This window comes from Salmo salar, chromosome 04, assembly GCF_965601325.2.
Source record: "Salmo salar chromosome 04, fSalSal1, whole genome shotgun sequence".
Classification (NCBI taxonomy): domain Eukaryota; kingdom Metazoa; phylum Chordata; class Actinopteri; order Salmoniformes; family Salmonidae; genus Salmo; species Salmo salar.
Genome location: NC_138294.1, coordinates 43,648,981 through 43,668,717, shown reverse-complemented (window position 1 = coordinate 43,668,717; position 19,737 = coordinate 43,648,981). Strand labels below are relative to the sequence as shown.

General features: G+C 42.3%; 1 protein-coding gene across 1 annotated transcript; it reads left to right on the top strand.

Annotated features, from left to right (window-relative positions):
• Positions 1-3,721: 3,721 nt before the first annotated feature.
• rtn7 (reticulon 7) lies at positions 3,722-19,333 on the top strand. Its single transcript, XM_014195964.3, has 7 exons — positions 3,722-3,979; positions 10,209-10,416; positions 10,593-10,731; positions 15,388-15,457; positions 18,231-18,277; positions 18,374-18,432; positions 18,710-19,333. The coding sequence occupies exons 1-7, from the start codon at positions 3,901-3,903 to the stop codon at positions 18,756-18,758; spliced, it is 651 nt and encodes a 216-aa protein (XP_014051439.1). The 5' UTR covers positions 3,722-3,900; the 3' UTR covers positions 18,759-19,333.
• Positions 19,334-19,737: the final 404 nt, after the last annotated feature.

The following is a 19,737-nucleotide window of genomic DNA, read 5'->3' as shown; positions in this document are numbered from 1 at the left end:
AGAAGTGGCTTCTTTGCTGCCCTTCTTGACACCAGGCCATCCTCCAAAACTCTTCACCTCACTGTGCGTGCAGATGCACTCACACCTGCCTGCTGCCATTTCTGAGCAAGCTCTGTACTGGCGGTGCCCGATCCCGCAGCTGAATCAACTTTAGGAGACAGTCCTGGCGCTTGCTGGACTTTCTTGGGCGCCCTGAAGCCTTCTTCACAACAATTGAACCGCTCTCCTTGAAGTTCTTGATGATCCGATAAATGGTTGATTTAGGTGCAATCTTACTGGCAGCAATATGCTTGCCTGTGAAGCCCTTTTTGTGCAAAGCAATGATGACGGCACGTGGTTCCTTGCAGGTAACCATGATTGACAGAGGAAGAACAATGATTCCAAGCACCACCCTCCTTTTGAAGCTTCCAGTCTGTAATTCGAAATCAATCAGCATGACTGTGTGATCTCCAGCCTTGTCCTTGTCAACACTCACACCTGTGTTAACGAGAGAATCACTGACATGATGTCAGCTGGTCCTTTTGTGGCAGGGCATTTCAGCCCTGCCACAAAGGAAACTCCCCAGACCTTAATCCCATTGAGAACTTGTGGTCAATCCTCAAGAGGCGGGTGGACAAACAAAAACCCACACATTCTGATAAACTCCAAGCATTGTTTATGCAAGAATGGTCTGCCATCAGTCAGGATGTGGCCCAGAAGTTAATTGACAGCATGCCAGGGCGGATTGCAGAGGTCTTGAAAAGGAAGGGTCAACACTGCAAATATTGACTCTTTGCATCAACTTCATGTAATTGTCAATAAAAGCCTTTGACACTTATGAAATGCTTGTATATACTTCAGTATTCCATAGTAACATCTAACAAAAAATATCTAAAGACACTGAAGCAGCAAACTTTGTGAAAATTAATATTTGTGTCATTCTCAAAACTTTTGGCCACGACTGTACACTGCAACTTTTTTGGCCAATATGTATCCATGTACAGTCTATTACAGTGTATTGCATTGGGAGCTATGGGGGGGGGGATAATGAAGTGCTGCTGGATATGTACGACTGAGTAATTCCCATACCACTTTAGCTAAGACAGGTAGAAAAGTTTTCTCTTTACAAGCCAATATGTATCCATGTACAGTCTATTACAGCGCATTGCATTGGGGTATAGGGGAGGCGGAGTGAAAATCCAGCATGCGGCCATGCAACATAGTCCTCCTCCAAAACTAACAATTTTTGGTTAGTAAAGATGCTACTGAGTATTTCCCATTCCACTTTAGCTGAGACAGGTAGAAAAGCAGGGGTGCAATTTTCAATGGTGACATGTACCCCCCGCCACACATTCTGAAATTGCATTTTTGTCCCCCCCCAGTTTTAGAATTGCACTGTGATACACAACGTCTGTCCTCGGGTTTCAAAACTCACTACCGAGTTCCAAACTACCTCTGGAAGCAACGTCAACACAAGAGCTGTTAGTCGGGAGCTTCATGAAATGGGTTTCCATGGCTGAGCAGCCATACACAAGGCTAAGATCACCATAAGCAATGCTTATGCGTCGGCTGGAGTGGTGTAAAGCTCGCTGCCATTGGACTCTGGAGTAGTGGAAACGTGTTCTCTGGAGTGATGAATCACGCTTCACCATCTGGCAGTCTAACGGACGAATCTGGGTTTGGTGGATGCTAGGAGAATGCTACCTGCCCGAATGCATAGTGCCAACTGTAAAGTTTGGTGGAGGAGAAATAGTGATCTGGGGCTGTTTTCATGGTTAGTTCCAGTGAAGGGAAATATTAATGCTACAGCATACATTCTAGACGATTCTGTGCTTCCAACTTTGTGGCAAAAGTTTGGGGAAGACCCTTTCCTGTTTCAGCATGACAATGCCCCCATGCAAAAAGCGAGGTCGATACAGAAATGGTTTGTCGAGATCGGTGTGAAAGAACTTGACTGGCCTGTACAGAGCCCTGACCTCAACCCCATCGAACACCTTTGGGATGAATTGGAATGCCCACTGCAAGCCAGGCCTAAACGCCCAACATCTGTGCCCGACCTCACTAATGCTTTTGTGGCTAAATGGAAGTCCCTGCAGCAATGTTCCAACATTTAGTGGAAAGCCTTCCCAGAAGAGTGGAGACTGTTATAGCAGCAAAGGGGACCAACTCCATATTAATGCCCCGGATTTTGGAATGAGATGTTCGATGAGCAGGTGTCCACATACTTTTGGTCAAGTAGTGTATGTTAGAATGCCTTGTCATGTTCATATAATCTCAGACATAAATTACTGCAGTTTAAGACCATCACTGGAACGTACTATATACCAGTTAAACTGAATATCATGCACTCAGAAATGTAATTCCTCTGCTGAAGATGTAAAACACAAATGTTATGGTCTTGTGAAAGCTGGCTGAAATCTGGCATAGATTATGTCCTTTTGTCTCAGCATGTCTACAGATTCTCCCTGTTTTTGATTGCTTGGAAATGTTGATAATGGAGACAGAAGAGACTGTGTAATCTAGCATTTATAGTGGCTAAGAAATGCATTGCCATTAATTGGAAGGTTTGTTATCCTCCTACAATGTCACAATGGATGGCAGAAATGTCAAGTTATGTATCACTAGATTTGATTTATTTCAAGATTAAGGGTATACTATGCAACTTTCATAAGGTCTGGATTCCTTATATAGAATACTGTACGACAAAAGGAGTCTGTATTGAAAACATGTCCACGTCAGAGAAGATACCTATTTAGGAAATCCCTAGCTGCTGGACTGCTCAGTCCTGGCCCTGGGGGACTGCCGTACTCTTGGTTGTCACTCTGGCCTTGGCCTAACACACATGAAACCAATAATGAGTGTTTCACTAAGATCCTAAAGCTGAGTGGGGTGTGTTGGGTTGGGGAGCCGCACGGCCATGGACCGCTAGGGGCAGGACGGGGTGACCCATCTATATTGTGTGTAAGTAAAAATAGCTCTACAGTAGTATTAGGCCTATGATATGAATTATATGGAGGATGTACTGTTTCTGTGTGTTAATGTGTAGGAGGTGTATGTGTTTTTACTCAACTTTTGATTTCCAAACCTTTCCCTCGAAACATAAAAAAAAAGTTGGGAAGGAAGTTGTGTTGGGGAGAGAGTTGAGTCATTGACTAGACTGGTGGGGGTCGGGCGTGCAAGTGGCTCTGGCTGGCTGGGCGGTCTGTATGAAATTTGATATAGAGAATGTCTTAATAAAGACAATCAAAAGTTAAGTAATGGTCTCTTACCTAGCTTGATGACAGTGGGCATTTTTGGTAACTTTTTGTTGTTCTAAATAGAAATGGCTGGAAGGGCTATGGGTCATATTTGATTGTGTAGAAATTCAGGAAATTAGCTTTAGATTCCCCTAAAATGGGAGGACCCTCAGACTCCCTGCAAAGTTATGTCCCCCTCACTTCTGAAACCAAAGTTGCACTGTAGAAAAGTGTTCTCTTTACAGCCAAATGTTCTCAACATACCAGTGTCAAAATTTTATTTTTCCATTATTGGTAAAAAAAAAAAAAAATTAAACCATATTTTTACATTTTTTTTTTCAAAAAGTACTTATTGACTTTTCTTTTTGTCACAATAAAATTGGCCATTGCTTAAATTACATTTTTCAATCCACATTGCAGTTTAGAAATTTCGGGTTTTTATTTTGAAAGTTTTGTCATTACCATATGAACGTGACGTCATTATTTGTGCTCGTGCCAGAATACGAAACAGAAAAAACATTTTCAAAACGACCAACGGGCGTGGAGAGTCAACTGAGCATCCATCTGTCATCCATTAAAAAAAAAAAGAGAGAGAATTTGGAGGACTTTGACTAGAACATACGTAGCTACGCAAATCGAATTTATTACGTTTATTTTGGTTGTCTCGTTAGAAATCATCACAAAAATGGCAGATCCGACGACACAGTCTGCCCAGATTTCGTCCGCTATGAACGCTTCATCGACGAAAGAATCCACATATTACGGTAGGACATTATTTTTTTAAAGCGTTTTTGTGTTGAATGCAAACATTTTGACTTAGTTCGAGCTCAAGTTCAACCACCCTTGTCTTGTATACATCGATGCAAGTTCGAACAATTGACGTGCGGGAAGATTTACTCGTTTGAGCAACGATGCGTCTGACAGCAAGCTGGCTGACCTAACAGCTAGCTAACGTTAGCAATTTCACAACAGGACACACATGTTGGCTAGCTAAGTAGAATAAAAGACACCAATAACTAGCTAGCTATAGATAACGCCCTCTATATTTCGTTTAGCAGTGCTGCGAAATGTCCATACCATAAATAATTGGACCGTTTAAGACCAAAGAAAGCCTTTTGTATATTCGAGTAGCTGACGTTAACTCACAATAGGTCGTTTGTTCACTCAGCTGATCTCTGACCAGTGTTATTAGCAATGTAAGGTAACTATTGTATTTCCAATGTGTTGCAAGCTAACTAATACACTACCTACTTACTGAGGCTAAAGCAGCAAGCTTATTCAAATAAAATATTACTATAACATTAGCTAAAAGACTACTGACTGTAACGTTTTACTGCCACATTCATGAGTCAGACTCCTATGGATACATGAGAGATGCCTAACTAGATTGGGAAGAGCACACGCCCCTATTCGAATGTTTCTAATAGTCACCCTGCCTAAAAAGCATGGTTACCAGCCTTTTGCTTTCAATAATGAAAACCAACCTTGTCAGGTCAGTTAATTCCTCTTGGAAATAAGGATGCATTGCCATGTTCTGGTTTTTAGACCACCTTTTGTTATACCAGTCATCTTTAGTTGTGTACAAGATCATCACTTATTACGTGTAAGTGACCATTGTAATTGATGTAGCCTAGTCCTTTCTGAACTGGCATCATATTCACAGGTGAGGGGCCTTAAAAAAAAAAAAAAAAAAAAGGTTCTCACCTTTATTTAACCAGGTAGGCCAGTTGAGAACAAGTTATCATTTACAACTGCGACCTGGCCAAGATAAAGCAAAGCAGTGCGACAAAAACAACAGAGTTACACATGGGATAAACAAGCGTACAGTCATTAACGCAATAGAAAAATATACCTACAGTATGTGCAAATGTAGTAAGATTAGGGAGGTAAGGCAATAAATAGGCCATAGAGGTGAAATAATTACAATTTAGCATTAACACTGGAGTGATAGATGTGCAGATGATGATGTGCAAGTAGAGATACTGGGGTGCAAGAGAGCAAAATACATAACAATATGGGGGTGCGGTAGTTGGGTGGGCTATTTACAGATGGGCTATGTACAGGTGCAGTGATCGGTAAGCTGCTCTGACAGCTGATGCTTAAAGTTAGTGAGGCAGATATGTCTCCAGCTTCAGTGATTTATTATATTTTTTTTAAATAAAAAAATAAAATGCAATTCGTTCCAGTTATTGGCAGCAGCGAACTGGAAGGAAAGGCGGCCAAAGGAGGAGTTGGCTTTGGGTATGACCAGTGAAATATTCCTGCTGGAGCACGTGCTACGGGTGGGTGCTGCTATGGTGACCAGTGAGCTGAGATAAGGCAGGGCTTTACCTAACAAAGACTTATAGATGACCTGCAGCCAGTGGGTTTGGTGATGAATATGAAGCAAGGGCCAGCCAACGAGAGCATACAGGTCGCAGTGGTGGGTAGTATATGGGGCTTTGGTGACAAAACGGATGGCACTGTGATAGACTGCATTCAATTTGCTGAATAGAGTGTTGGAGGCTATTTTGTAAATGACATCACCAAAGTCAAAGATCGGTAGGATGGCCAGTTTTACGAGGGTATGTTTGGCAGCATGAGTGAAGGTTGCTTTGTTGCGAAATAGGAAGCCGATTCTAGATTTAATTTTGGATTGGAGATGCTTAATGGGAGTCTGGAAGGAGACTTTACAGTCTAACTATACACCTAGGTATTTGTAGTTGTCCACATATTCTAAGTCAGAACCTTCCAGAGTAGTGATGCTGGATGGGTGGGCAGGTGTGGGCAGCGATCGGTTGAAGAGCATGCATTTAAGAGCAGTTGGAGGCCACAGAAGGAGAGTTGTATGGAATTGAAGCTCATCTGGAGGTTAGTTAACCTCTATGGGACCGGCGGGACGAATTCGTCCCACCTACGTAACAGCCAGTTGAATCCTGTGGCGCGATTTTCAAAACCTTTGAAATGCTATTACTTCAATTTCTCAAACATATTACTATTTTACAGCTATTTAAAGACAAGACTCTCCTTTATCTAACCACACTGTCCGATTTCAAAAAGGCTTTACAGCGAAAGCAAAACATTAGATTATGTCAGCAGAGTACACAGCCAGAAATAATCAGACACCCATTTTTCAAGCTAGCATATAATATCACAAAAACCCAGAAGACAGCTAAATGCAGCACTAACCTTTGATGATCTTCATCAGATGACACACCTAGGACATTATGTTATACAAAACATGCATTTTTTGTTCAATCAAGTTCATATTTATATCAAAAACCAGCTTTTTACATTAGCATGTGACGTTCAGAAAACTTCCGTGGAATTCACTAACAATTTACTAAATTACTCACGATAAACGTTCACAAAATGCATAACAATTATTTTAAGAATTATAGATACATTACTCCTCTATGCACTCTATGTCCGATTTTAAAATAGCTTTTCGGATGAAGCACATTTTGCAATATTCTGAGTAGATAGCCCGGCATCACAGGGCTAGCTATTTAGACACCCGGCAAGTTTAGCCTTCACCAAAATTCCATTTACTATAACAAAAATGGTCTTACCTTTCCTGTTTTTCGTCAGAATGCACTCCCAGGACTGCTACTTCAATAACAAATGTTGGTTTGGTCCAAAATAATCCATCGTTATATCCGAATAGCGGCGTTTTGTTCGTGCGTCCCAGACACTATCCGAAATGGTAAATAACGGTCGTGCGCATGGCGCATTTCGTGACAAAAAAATTCTAAATATTCCATTACCGTACTTCGAAGCATGTCAACCGCTGTTTAAAATCAATTTTTATGCCATTATTCTCGTAAAAAAGCGATAATATTCCGACCGGGAATCTGCAATTAGCTAAACAGCCGAAGGAAAATACTGCACGGGGTCGAATCGGGCACGCGCCTAATTCCATTGTCCTCTGATGGGCCACTTGGAAAAGGCGATAATGTGTTTCAGCCTGAGGCTGCCTCGTCATCGTTCAGGTTTTTCCCGGGCTCTGAGAGCCTATTGGAGCCCTAGGAAATGTCACGTTACAGCTAAGATCCTGACTCTTCAATACACAGAAGCAAGAACAACACCTTGTCAGACAGGCCACCTTCTCAGATTTTTGCCTGCCATAGGAGTTCTGTTATACACAGACACCATTCAAACAGTTTTAGAAACTTTAGGGTGTTTTCTATCCAAAGCCAATAATTATATGCATATTCTAGTTACTGGGCAGGAGTCGTAACCAGATTAAATCGGGTACGTTTTTTATCCGGATGTGAAAATACTGCCCCCTAGCCCAAAGAAGTTAAGTGTCCAAAGAAGGGCCAGAAATATAGAGAATGGTGTTGTTTTTCTGCGTAGAGGTGGATCAGTCACCAGCAGCAAGAGCGACATCATTGATGTATACAGAGAAGAGTCGGCCCGAGAATTGAACCCTGTGGCACCCCCATAGACTGCCAGAGGTCCGGACAACAGGCCCTCCGATTTGACACACTGAACTCTGAGAAGTAGTTGGTGAACCAGGCGAGGCAGTCATTTGAGAAACCAAGGCTGTTGAGTCTGCCGATAAGAATGTGGTGATTGACAGAGTCGAAAGCCTTGGCCAGGTCGTTGAATACAGCTGCACAGTATTGTCTCTTATCGATGGCGGTTATGATATCGTTTAGGACCTTGAGCGTGGCTGAGATGCACCCATGACCAGCTCGGAAACCAGATTGCATAGCGGAGAAGGTATGGTGGGATTCGAAATGGTCGGTGATCGGTTTGTTAACTTGGTTTTCAAAGATTTTAGAAAGGCAGGGTAGGATAGATATAGGTCTGTATCAGTTTGGGTCTAGAGGGTCTCCCCCTTTGAAGAGGGGGATGACTGCGGCAGCTTTCCAATCTTTGGGGATCTCAGACAATACGAGAGGTTGAACAGGCTAGTAATAGGGGTTGCAACAATTTCGGCGGATCATTTTAGAAAGAGAGGGTCCAGATTGTCTAGACCGGCTGGGTTGTAGGGGTCCAGATTTTGCAGCACTTTCAGAACTTCAGCTATTTGGGTGAAGGAGAAATGGGGGAGGCTTGGGCAAGTTGCTGTGCGGGGTGCAGGGCTGTTGGTAGGGGTAGCCAGGTGGAAAGCATGGCCAGCCGTAGAAAAATGCTTATTGAAATGATCAATTATCGTGGATTTATCAGTGGTGTCCTAGAACTTTTTGGAGTTTGTGCTACAGGATGCACATTTTTGTTTGAAAAACTAGCCTTTGCTTTCCTAACTGCCTGTGTATATTAGTTCCTAACTTCCCTGAAAAGTTGCATATCGCAGGGGCTATTCGATGCTAATGCAGTACGCCACAGGATGTTTTTGTGCTGGTCAAGGGCAGTCAGGTCTGAAGTGAACCAAGGGCTATATCTGTTCCTGGTTCTAAATTTTTTGAATGGGGCATGCTTATTTAAGATGGTGAGGAAAGCACTTTTAAAGAGTAACCAGGCATCCTCTACTGACGGAGTGAGGTCAGGATACCCAGGCCAGGTTGATGAAGTGTTTTAGGGAGGGTTTGACAGTGATGAGTGGTGGTCGTTTGACCGCAGACCCATAGCGGATGCAGGCAATGAGGCAGTGATCGCTGAGATCCTGGTTGAAGACAGCAGAGGTGTATTTAGAGGGCAGGTTGGTTAGGATGATATCTATGAGGTTGCCCGTGTTTAAGGATTTGGGTTTGTACTTGGTAGGTTCATAGATAATTTGTGTGAGATTTAGAGCATCAAGTTTAGATTGTAGGATGGCCGGGGTGTTAAGCATGTCCCAGTTTAGGTCACCTAACAGCACAAGCTCTGAAGATGGATGGGGGGGCAATCAATTCACATATGGTGTCCAGGGCACAGCTGGTGGCAGAAGGTGGTCTATAGGAAGCGGCAATGATGAGAGTTGTTTCTGGAAAGGTGGATTTAGAAGTAAAAGCTCATTGTTTGGGCACAGACCTGGACAGTAAGACAGAACTCTGCAAGCCATCTCTGCAGTACATTGCAACTCCGCCCCCTTTGGCTGTTCTATCTTGTCGGAAAATGTTATAGTTAGAGATGAAAATGTCTGGGTTTTTGGTGGTCTTCCTAAGCCAGGATTCAGACACGGCTAGGACATCCAGGTTGGCAGTGTGTGCTAAAGCAGTGAATAAAACAAACTTAGGGAGGAGGCTTCTAATGTTAACGTTCATGAAACCAAGGCTTTTACGGTTACAGTCAACAAATGATAGCGCCTGGGGAGTGGGAGTGGAGCTAGGCACTGCAGGTCCTGGATTAACCTCTACATCACCAGAGGAACAGAGGAGGAGTGGGATTAGGGTACAGCTAAAGGCTTTAAGAACTGGTCGTCTATTACTTTCGGAACAAAGTAAAAGCAGCAGGTTGCTGGGCACGGTAGAATAGATTCAATGCATAATGTACAGACAAAGGTATGGTAGGATGTGAATACAGTGGAGGTAAACCTAGGCATTGAGTGACGAGAGAGATATTGTCTCTAGAAACATCATTTAAACCAGGTGAGGTCACCGCATGTGTGGGAGGTGGAACTAAAGGATGAGAGGAGGAGTAGATGCACTGCAGTACTTAATGCAGCTGGTGGCCACACCAGATACTGACTTACTTTTGATTTTGACCCCCCCCCCCCTCCCCCCCCCCCCACACACACACACACACACTTTTGTTCAGGGACACATTATTCCATTTCTGTTAGTCACATGTCTGTGGAACTTGTTCAGTTTATGTCTGTTGAATCTTGTTATACTCATACAAATATTTACTCTTGTTAAGTTTGATGAAAATTAACACAGTTGACAGTGAGAGGATGTTTCTTTTTTGCTGAGTTTATATATATATATATCTTTTAATTTGACATGCTCCTATGAACTTCACATGTTGGTGCTTAGGATCCTTTTTAATGGAAATGCCCATTTCATAAATGTGATCGTCCAACCGTCAGGTTTGGCTTGATAATTAATCCTGCTCCCTCCTGTTTGTCCCTCGTCCTTCCTCAAGTGATGGAGCTGGTGTACTGGCGGGACCCAAAGAAGTCTGCGGTGGCCTTTGGCATGTCCCTGCTGGTCCTTCTGTCCCTGGCTACCTTCAGCGTCATCAGTGTGGTCTCCTACCTGCTGCTGGCACTGCTCTGTGTCACAATCACCTTCCGTGTCTACAAGTCTGTCATTCAGGCAGTGCAGAAGTCTGAAGAGGGCCACCCCTTCAAGTACGACAGCTCAGTTTGGGATATGATGGGAGAACAAGGATATATTCTTAGTGTACTTAGTAGTACAGAAGGCACATTGAACTTTACCCCTTGGAGTCATTGTCTGATTTGAGTCGTTGTAGTTTAAGCTTAGTTTTGTTTGTTAGGTGATGATGGTAAATCTTTGTCTCCCTCAGGGCTCTGATGGAGAAGGACCTGACCGTTCAGCCTGAGATTTTCCGTAAATATGTGGATGTGTGTCTGACCTATGTGAATCGTGCCATCAAACAGGCCAGGCACCTGCTGCTGGTGGAGGACCTGGTGGACTCACTTAAGGTACTTGCTTAAGAACTCACTCTTGAAAATGATCTGGCCTTAATGGCCACATGTACTGTTAAATCTCTACCCGGTACAGCCAGAAGAGGACTAGGCACTAGAAGTCGACCGATTTTATGATTTTTCAACGTCGATACCAATTTATTGGAGGATAAAAAAAAAAGACGATACCGATTAATCGGACGATTTGTGTGTGTAACAATATTTTTAAAATGTATTTATATATTTGTAATAATGACAATTACAACAGTACTGAATGAACAAAGAACACTTTTATTTTAACTTAATAAAATCTATTTAGTCTCAAATAAATAATGGCATGTTCAATTTGGTTTAAATAATGCAAAAACAGTGTTGGAGAACAAAGTAAAAGTGCAATATGTGCCATGTAAAAAAGCTAACGTTTAAGTTCCTTGCTCAGAACATGAGAACATATGAAAGCTGGTGGTTCAATATTCCCAGTTAAGAAGTTTTAGGTTATAGTTATTATAGGAATTATGACGCGTCGACTATTTCTCTCTATACCATTTGTATTTCTTATACCTTTGACTGTTGATGTTCTTATTGGCACTTTAGTATTGCCAGCCTAATCTCATGAGTTGATAGGCTTGAAGTCATAAACAGCGCTGTGCTTCAAGCATTGCTAAGAGCTGCTGGCAAACGCAGTAAAGTGCTGTTTGAAGGCAGCAGCAGGCTTGCAAGCATTCATATCACCGCTCAGACTGCGCTATCAAATCAGAGACTTAATTATAATATAATAAACACAGAAATACGAGCCGTTGGTCATTAATATGGTCAAATCCGGAAACTATCATTTTGAAAACAAAATGTTTATTCTTTCAGTGAAATACGGAACCGTTCCATATTTTATAGAACAGGTGGCAACCCTAAGTCAAAATATTGCTGTTACATTGCACAACCTTCAATGTTATGTCATAATTATGTCAAATTCTGGCAAATTAGTTCGCAACGAGCCAGGCGTCCCAAACTTTTGCATATACCCTGACTCTGCTTGCACTGAATGCAAGAAGTGAAACAATTTCCCTACTTAGTATTACCTTCTAACATGCATTTCTTTTAACTAAATATGCAGGCTTAAAAAAATATACTTCTGTGTATTGATTTTAAGAAAGGTGTTTATGGTTAGGTACATTTGTGCAAAGATTGTGCTTTTGTTAAATCATCACCCGTTTGGCGAAGTTGAAGTTGTCTGTGATTCAATGATAAATTAACAGGCCCGCATTGATTATATACAACACAGGACAAGCTAGTAAACCTAGTAATATCATCAACCATGTGTAGCCACAAGGTCCTTTTGACGCTGCACTCGCGTAACAGGTGGTCAGCTTGCCACGCCGTTTCCTCATGGATTGCAATGTAAAAGACCGATTTCGTTATAAACTTGAAATCGGCCCTATTAATCGGTCGACCTCTACTAGGCACCCCTTGGAGCCTGATTCCTCTCTAGGTTTCTTCCTAGGTTTCTGTTTTTTTCTAGCCATGCTTCTGCCTCTGTATTGCTTGCTCTTTGAGGTTTTTAGGCTTGGTTTCTGTAAAGCAGACTGCTGATGTAAAAAGGGCTTTAAAGGGGGAGTTCTAAGATTACATATGGAATTGTTTTAAGATTGTCATACTATCGATTATTTAGCGATTTGATTTTAAATTGTAGGACCCCTTTAGGTATCACTTGTGGGGGTCGTAGAGTAAAACCGAAACCACCGTCATGTTCGTGAGAGTCTCCCCTTTCCATAGTGGTCATAATATATCAACCTGTTTTGGTGAGAAGACCGATTTTCGGGATGTCTCTATGGTCTGACAAACACCGCTCTAGCTCTGCCACTTTTTACCACAGATGCGGAAGTGTGACATCGGCAGATGTGGTGGATTGAGACGCGTCCAATGCAAAAAAAACATATCTCTTGTTTAAACTGATGGATTTTGATGGGGATTTTTGAATGTTACTTAGATTGCGACTCTAGGGGGTTAAAATACATTTGATTGGTTGAGGGTGTGTTCATCGGCTATATACTACTGCGTTCTAGGATATTTCCAATGCTATGGCCTTTAAAGATGCACTATGCAGAAATCGCTCAGCCATTTCCTGGTTGCTAAAATTCTAATATTTCAGTTTGTGACAAAACAAGCAGTCATTGTGTAGAGTCATTGTACCATCTAATCTGCTGTGAAACTTATTTTCCTTAACCAAAAATATTGTATTTTCAGCTGTTTGAAGCTGGTGTACAAAACCGAAAGTAAAAGACGCAAAAACGAAGCATAGAAATATTGTACATGGAACAGATCTACCACTTCTTACACTAGCTTTCAATGAGAATGAAATATCTATAACCCACATTTCTATGTGAATTTGGTCAGGTCGCCTGAAGTTACATGTTGTAGCTTTAATTGGATTTAAACGATTATTTCTAGCAGTTCTTGATAGACTATTCTGTCATGCATGTATAGCAAGGGGAGTAGTTTTGTGACTTGTGAGTCTGTCAGTCTAGCTTTGTCTACTGGACTGAATGGCAATACTCTTTCTTTCTTAGGATTTATTTTGACTGTAGAAAAAATTGGTTGTAAATGGGACTCATAATTGTTAAAAAAAAAAAAATGCATGCCTTAAGAGTCTTGGTCCATACAGTGAGGGGGGGGGGGAAAGTATTTGATCCCCTGCTGATTTTGTATGTTTGCCCACTGACAAAGAAATGATCAGTCTATCATTTTAATGGTAGGTTTATTTAAACAGGGAGAGACAGAATAACAATAAAAATATACAGAAAAATGCATGTCAAAAATGTTATAAATTGATTTGCATTTTAATGAGGGAAATAAGTATTTGACCCCCTCTCAATCAAAAAGATTTCTGGCTCCCAGGTGTCTTTTATACAGGTAATGAGCTGAGATTAGGAGCACACTCTTAAAGGGAGTGCTCCTAATCTGTTTGTTACCTGTATAAAAGACACCTGTCCACAGAAGCAATCAATCAGATTCCAAACTCTCCACCATGGCCAAGACCAAAGAGCTCTCCAAGGATGTCAGGGACACGATTGTAGACCTACACAAGGCTGGAATGGGCTACAAGACCATCGCCAAGCAGCTTGGTGAGAAGGTGACAACAGTTGGTGCGATTATTCGCAAATGGAAGAAACACAAAAGAACTGTCAATCTCCCTCAGCCTGGGGCTCCATGCAAGATCTCACCTCGTGGAGTTGCAATGGTCATGAGAACGGTGAGAAATCAGCCCAGAACTACACAGGAGGATCTTGTCAATGATCTCAAGGCAGCTGGGACCATAGTCACCAAGAAAACAATTGGTAACACACTACGCCGTGAAGGACTGAAATCCTGCAGCGCCCGCAAGGTCCCCCTGCTCGAGAAAGCACATATACATGCCCATCTGAAGTTTGCCAATGAACATCTGAATGATTCAGAGGACAACTGGGTGAAAGTGTTGTGGTCAGGTGAGTCCAAAATGGAGCTCTTTGGCATCAACTCAACTCGCCGTGTTTGGAGGAGGAGGAATGCTGCTTATGACCCCAAGAACACTGTCAAACATGGAGGTGGAAACATTATGCTTTGGGGGTGTTTTTCTGCTAAGGGGACAGGACAACTTCACCGCATCAAAGGGGCGATGGACGGGGCCATGTACCGTCAAATCTTGGGTGAGAACCTCCTTCCCTCAGCCAGGGCATTGAAAATGGGTCGTGGATGGGTATTCCAGCATAACAATGACCCAAAACACACGGCCAAGGCAACAAAGAAGTGGCTCAAGAAGAAGCACATTAAGGTCCTGGAGTGGCCTAGCCAGTCTCCAGACCTTAATCCCATAGAAAATCTGTTTAGGGAGTTGAAGGTTCGAATTGTCAAACTTCAGTCTCGAAACCTTAATGCCTTGGAGAAGATCTGCAAAGAGGAGTGGGACAAAATCCCTCCTGAGATGTGTGCAAACCTGGTGGCCAACTACAAGAAATGTCTGACCTCTGTGATTGCCAACAAGGGTTTTGCCACCAAGTACTAAGTCATGTTTTGCAGAGGGGCCAAATACTTATTTCCCTCATTAAAATGCAAATCAATTTAACATTTGACGTGTTTTTCTGGATTTGTTTGTTATTCTGTCTCACTGTTCAAATAAACCTACCATTAAAATTATAGACTGATCATTTCTTTGTCAGTGGGCAAACGTACAAAATCAGTAGGGGATCAAATACTTTTTTCCCTCACTGTATATACTGTGGTCACCTTCTGTGCTGTTGGCGATATGTTTTCACAACACTGAAGTCCACACTATTATGCATTGAAACGGCTGGCTAAGAAAGCCAGAAAAGCCGTCATGTGATGAGGACTGGCAGAGAGAGAAATACCTGGCCGATGTTCAAATTAGGGATTAAAAGTTTATCAGATGAAGAAAGGAGTGGATTACACAGCTGAAGGCAGCCAGTGTATGTGGGATCCTAACAATATGTTTTTGTAAAGGCTTCATATTATAGGATGCTCATTATATTTTCCTTTTTTTCAAACGCACACAATGTTAGAATTTCGATGATAATTACATTGATCTATAGTGCCCAAGGAAAATGCAGCCCTTATGCTTGTCATGGTATTTAGCGATTATAGTGTGGTTGTGGTCTGAAATGTGCTGGTCATTCTCTGTTGCAGCTGGCTGGTTTCATGTGGCTGCTGACTTATGTGGGCGCTGTCTTCAATGGCATCACAATCCTGATACTGAGTAAGACACTCCAGTCTTTGATTTATCTCTGTCACAAAACAGTGTGGTGCACCCAGTCACTTAGACACTTGATGTTCATGATAGTCTGTTTTTAGTATTCTCTAGGAACCTAGACATATCATGCTGTTTCATTCAACTCTTGGTGTCGTGTTGTTCTTACGTATCTGCTGTCCTGCCTAAAATGTTGTCCCTTATGGGATTTTGAATTGAAACAATTAGACTTGTGTTCACGCTAAAGAGTGGAGGGGGGGGGGGGGGTGTCTGAATGGTGTATAGTAGGCATGGTTTAAGTTGCCTCGTGAGATCCTGTGCAGTACTGCTGTAATAAATTGCTCTTTTAAACGGTTTGAAAGTATTCAATGAATAGCTTTGTGTTAAACTATCATGTTAGAGGTGTCCAATACTACACTACATGGCCAAAAGTATGTGGAAGTGTGGATACCATTTTCAGATTAGTAGATTCGGCTATTTCAGCCACACCCGTTGCTGACAGGTGTATACAATTGAACACACAGCCATGCAATCTCCAGTGATAAACATTGGCAGTAGAATGGCCTGTTCTGATGAGCTCAGTGACTTTCAATGTGGCACCGTCATCGGATGCCACCTTTCTAGCAAGTCAGATCCTCAAATTTCTGCCCTGATAGAGCTGCCCTGGTCAACTGTAAGTGCTGTTATTGTGAAATGGAATAGTCTAGCAGCAGCAACAACGACTCAGCCGCGAAATGTTAGGCCACACAAGCTGTACAGTCCTGACCAAAAGTTTTGAGAATGACACAAATATTAATTTTCACAAAGTCTGCTGCCTCAGTTTGTATGATGGCAATTTGCATATACTCCAGAATGTTATGAAGAGTGATCAGATGAATTGCAATTAATTGCAAAGTCCCTCTTTGCCATGCAAATGATCTAAATTCCCCCAAAAACATTTCCACTGCATTTCAGCCCTGCCACAAAAGGACCAGCTGACATGTCAGTGATTCTCTCGTTAACACAGGTGTGAGTGTTGACGAGGACAGGGCTGGAGATCACTCTGTCATGCTGATTGAGTTCGAATAACCGACTGGAAGCTTCAAAAGGAGGGTGGTGCTTGGAATCGTTGTTCTTCCTCTGTCAACCATGGTTACCTGCAAGGAAAGACGTGCCGTCATCATTGCTTTGCACAAAGAGGGCTTCACAGGCAAGGATATTGCTAAATCAACCATTTATCGGATCATCAAGGACTTCAAGGAGAGGGGTTCAATTGTTGTGAAGAAGGCTTCAGGGCGCCCAAGAAAGTCCAGCAAGCGCCAGGACCGTCTCCTAAAGTTGATTCAGCTGCGGGATCGGGGCACCACCAGTACAGAGCTTGCTCAGGAATGGCAGCAGGCAGGTGTGAGTGCATCTGCACGCACATTGAGGCGAAGACTTTTGGAGGATGGCCTGGTGTCATGAAGGGCAGCAAAGAAGCCACTTCTCTCCAGAAAAAACATCAGGGACAGACTGATATTCTGCAAAAGGTACAGGGATTGGACTGCTGAGGACTGGGGTAAAGTCATTTTCTCTGAATCCCCTTTCCGATTGTTTGGGGCATCCGGAAAAAAGCTTGTCCGGAGAAGACAAGGTGAGCGCTACCATCAGGCCTGTGTCATGCCAACAGTAAAGCATCTTGAGACCATTCATGTGTGGGTTTGCTTCTTAGCCAAGGGAGTGGGTTCACTCACAATTTTGCGTAAGAATACAGCCATGACTCAAAAATGGTACCAAGACATCTTCCGAGAGCAACCTCTCTCAACCATCCAGGAACAGTTTGGTGACGAACAATGCCTTTTCCAGCATGATGGAGCACCTTGCCATAAGGCAAAAGTGATAACTAAGTGGCTCGGGGAACAAAACATAGATATTTTGGGTCCATGGCCAGGAAACTCCCCAGACCTTAATCCCATTGAACTTGTGGTCAATCCTCAAGAGGCGGGTGGACAAACAAAAACCCACAAATTCTGACAAACTCCAGGCATTGATTATGCAAGAATAGGCTGCCATCAGTCAGGATGTGGGCCAGAACTTAATTGACAGCATGCCAGAGTGGATTGCAGAGGTCTTGAAAAAGAAGGGTCAACACTGCAAATATTGACTCTTTGCATCAACTTCATGTAGTTGTCAATAAAAGCCTTTGACACTTATTGAAGGCTTGTAATTATACTTCAGTATTCCATAGTAACATCTGACAAAAATATCTAAAGACACTGAAGCAGCAAACTTTGTGAAAATTAATATTTGTGTCATTCTCAACTTTTGGCCATGACTGTAGACGATTCTGTGCTTCCAACTGTGGCAATAGTTCGGGGAACACCCTTTCCTGTTTCAGTATGACAATGCCTCTGTGCACAAAGCGAGGCCCATACAGAAATGGTTTGTCGAGATGGGTGTGGAAGAACTTGACTGGCCTGTACAGAGCCCTGAACTCAACCCTATCAAACACCTTTGGGATGAGTTGGAACGCCAACTGCGAGCCAGGCCTAATCGCCCAACATCAGTTCCCGACCTCACTAATGCTCTTGTGGCTGAATGGCAGCAAGTCGCTGCCGCAATGTTCCAATATATAGTGGAAAGCGTTCCCAGAATAGTGGAGACTAATAGCAGCAAAGGGGGGACCAACTCCATATTAATGCCCATGATTTTGGAATGAGATGTTTGATGAGCAGGTATCCACATACTTTTGGCCATGTAGTGTATCTGGAAACCTCCTTAGAAACGTCATACTTGACCGGCGTCCACTCTTTCTCATTGACAGCTGATATTATCTTCTTCAGCACGCCCCTGGTTTATGAGAGAAATAAAGTAAGTGTGAATGGAAGCAGTTGTTTTTATTTGGCATACAATTACTAATGTTTTATCAACCTGTGTGCTTGTTGGTTAACAATTGTTCTCTTTCAGATTCAGATCGATAAATACATTGAACTGATTCGCACCAGAGTTGAAGTCACACTTGCAAAGTAAGGGCATTCTTTTTCTAATCATCAATGTGTAGATAAGGTGAAATCACAGAACACACAATTTTCAGTTTTTCGGCAGTATAAGTGGACATTTTACCTTTGAAGTCATGGCATGAAGGAACACAGCATCAGTACCTTCATGATCAACTGTCTTGGTGGCACCATTAAAATTATTTGTCTTTGTCCAGATACAATATGACATCTAGTGTGTATATAAAGGTGAAAGGCCAGCCACACCAACCTTGTTCTAGTATAGTATTATTCATTTCCTTTTCAGGCTTCAAGACAAACTCCCCGGGGCAGTAAAGCGCACCAAAGCAGAGTGACGGTCCATGAACCCTATTCAACAACTAATCTCTCTCACTTCTACTGCAACTCCAGTCCTACACAGCGTCGAACTAGTGGCAAAAGTCATCGCTCAATATTCTATGTACCGTAACTAACTTGCATAGGGTGCAATGCTTGTATTTTTTTTGTTGGAGCCATCCACATTCTGTACATTGTCTCTTGATCCTCAAAGACCATGTACTCCTTAACATATGATTCCTGTTTGAACCGGGGGAGGGGGGAAGGAGGGGGAGAGAATCAGTGATTCACTTTTAATTATTTCAAGGATACAGAATGGTGTGTAGCATCTCTAAAAAGTTTGTACTCTAATCTGTTTTGAGGAGAAAATTCTTTGTTGTAGTTTTGTACATTTTCACAAAATAAATCATTTTTAATTTATGAAAGAAAATAACTTAAGCACTTGGTGTGTGTTTCTGAATTGTTGATGTTTCTGGGGCACTCCACCTTTTCAGCATCATCTCAGTTCATCCTGAAGACACTTGGTATCTGCACTGCATGGAGTATTTTGTAAGTAATTCATCAAACTTGAAATAAAAATGAAGGAAACTTAAAAGCTCTCATCAGTCATGATTGATCCTGTTTTGTGTGTATGAGCTGGGGAAACAGAGTTCGAGTATCAAAGGCAAACGCAGATGTTCCAAACTTTAATATGGCTGCATTAGCATTTGCCAATGTATTTGCAAAAGAGCAGCCTAAGGGTTAGACAAGCAAACATTGATTGCGTAAGTAGGCTACATATGCCACTTCAATTCTTGAATTAAAAATCTTCCCAAAAACAGTTTTCAATGACACTCTGGCACATTAACCGGAAGACTGGTTTAAGAAGTACAGTATGGTGATGGCACCACATAGCCCTCCACTGAGTAGGCTATAGCGGAGGATATAGTACCATCTGGCTTACACCTACTCTATCAACATCTTTCAGTTGAGTGCACATTGAAGTAGGAGCTAGTAGGG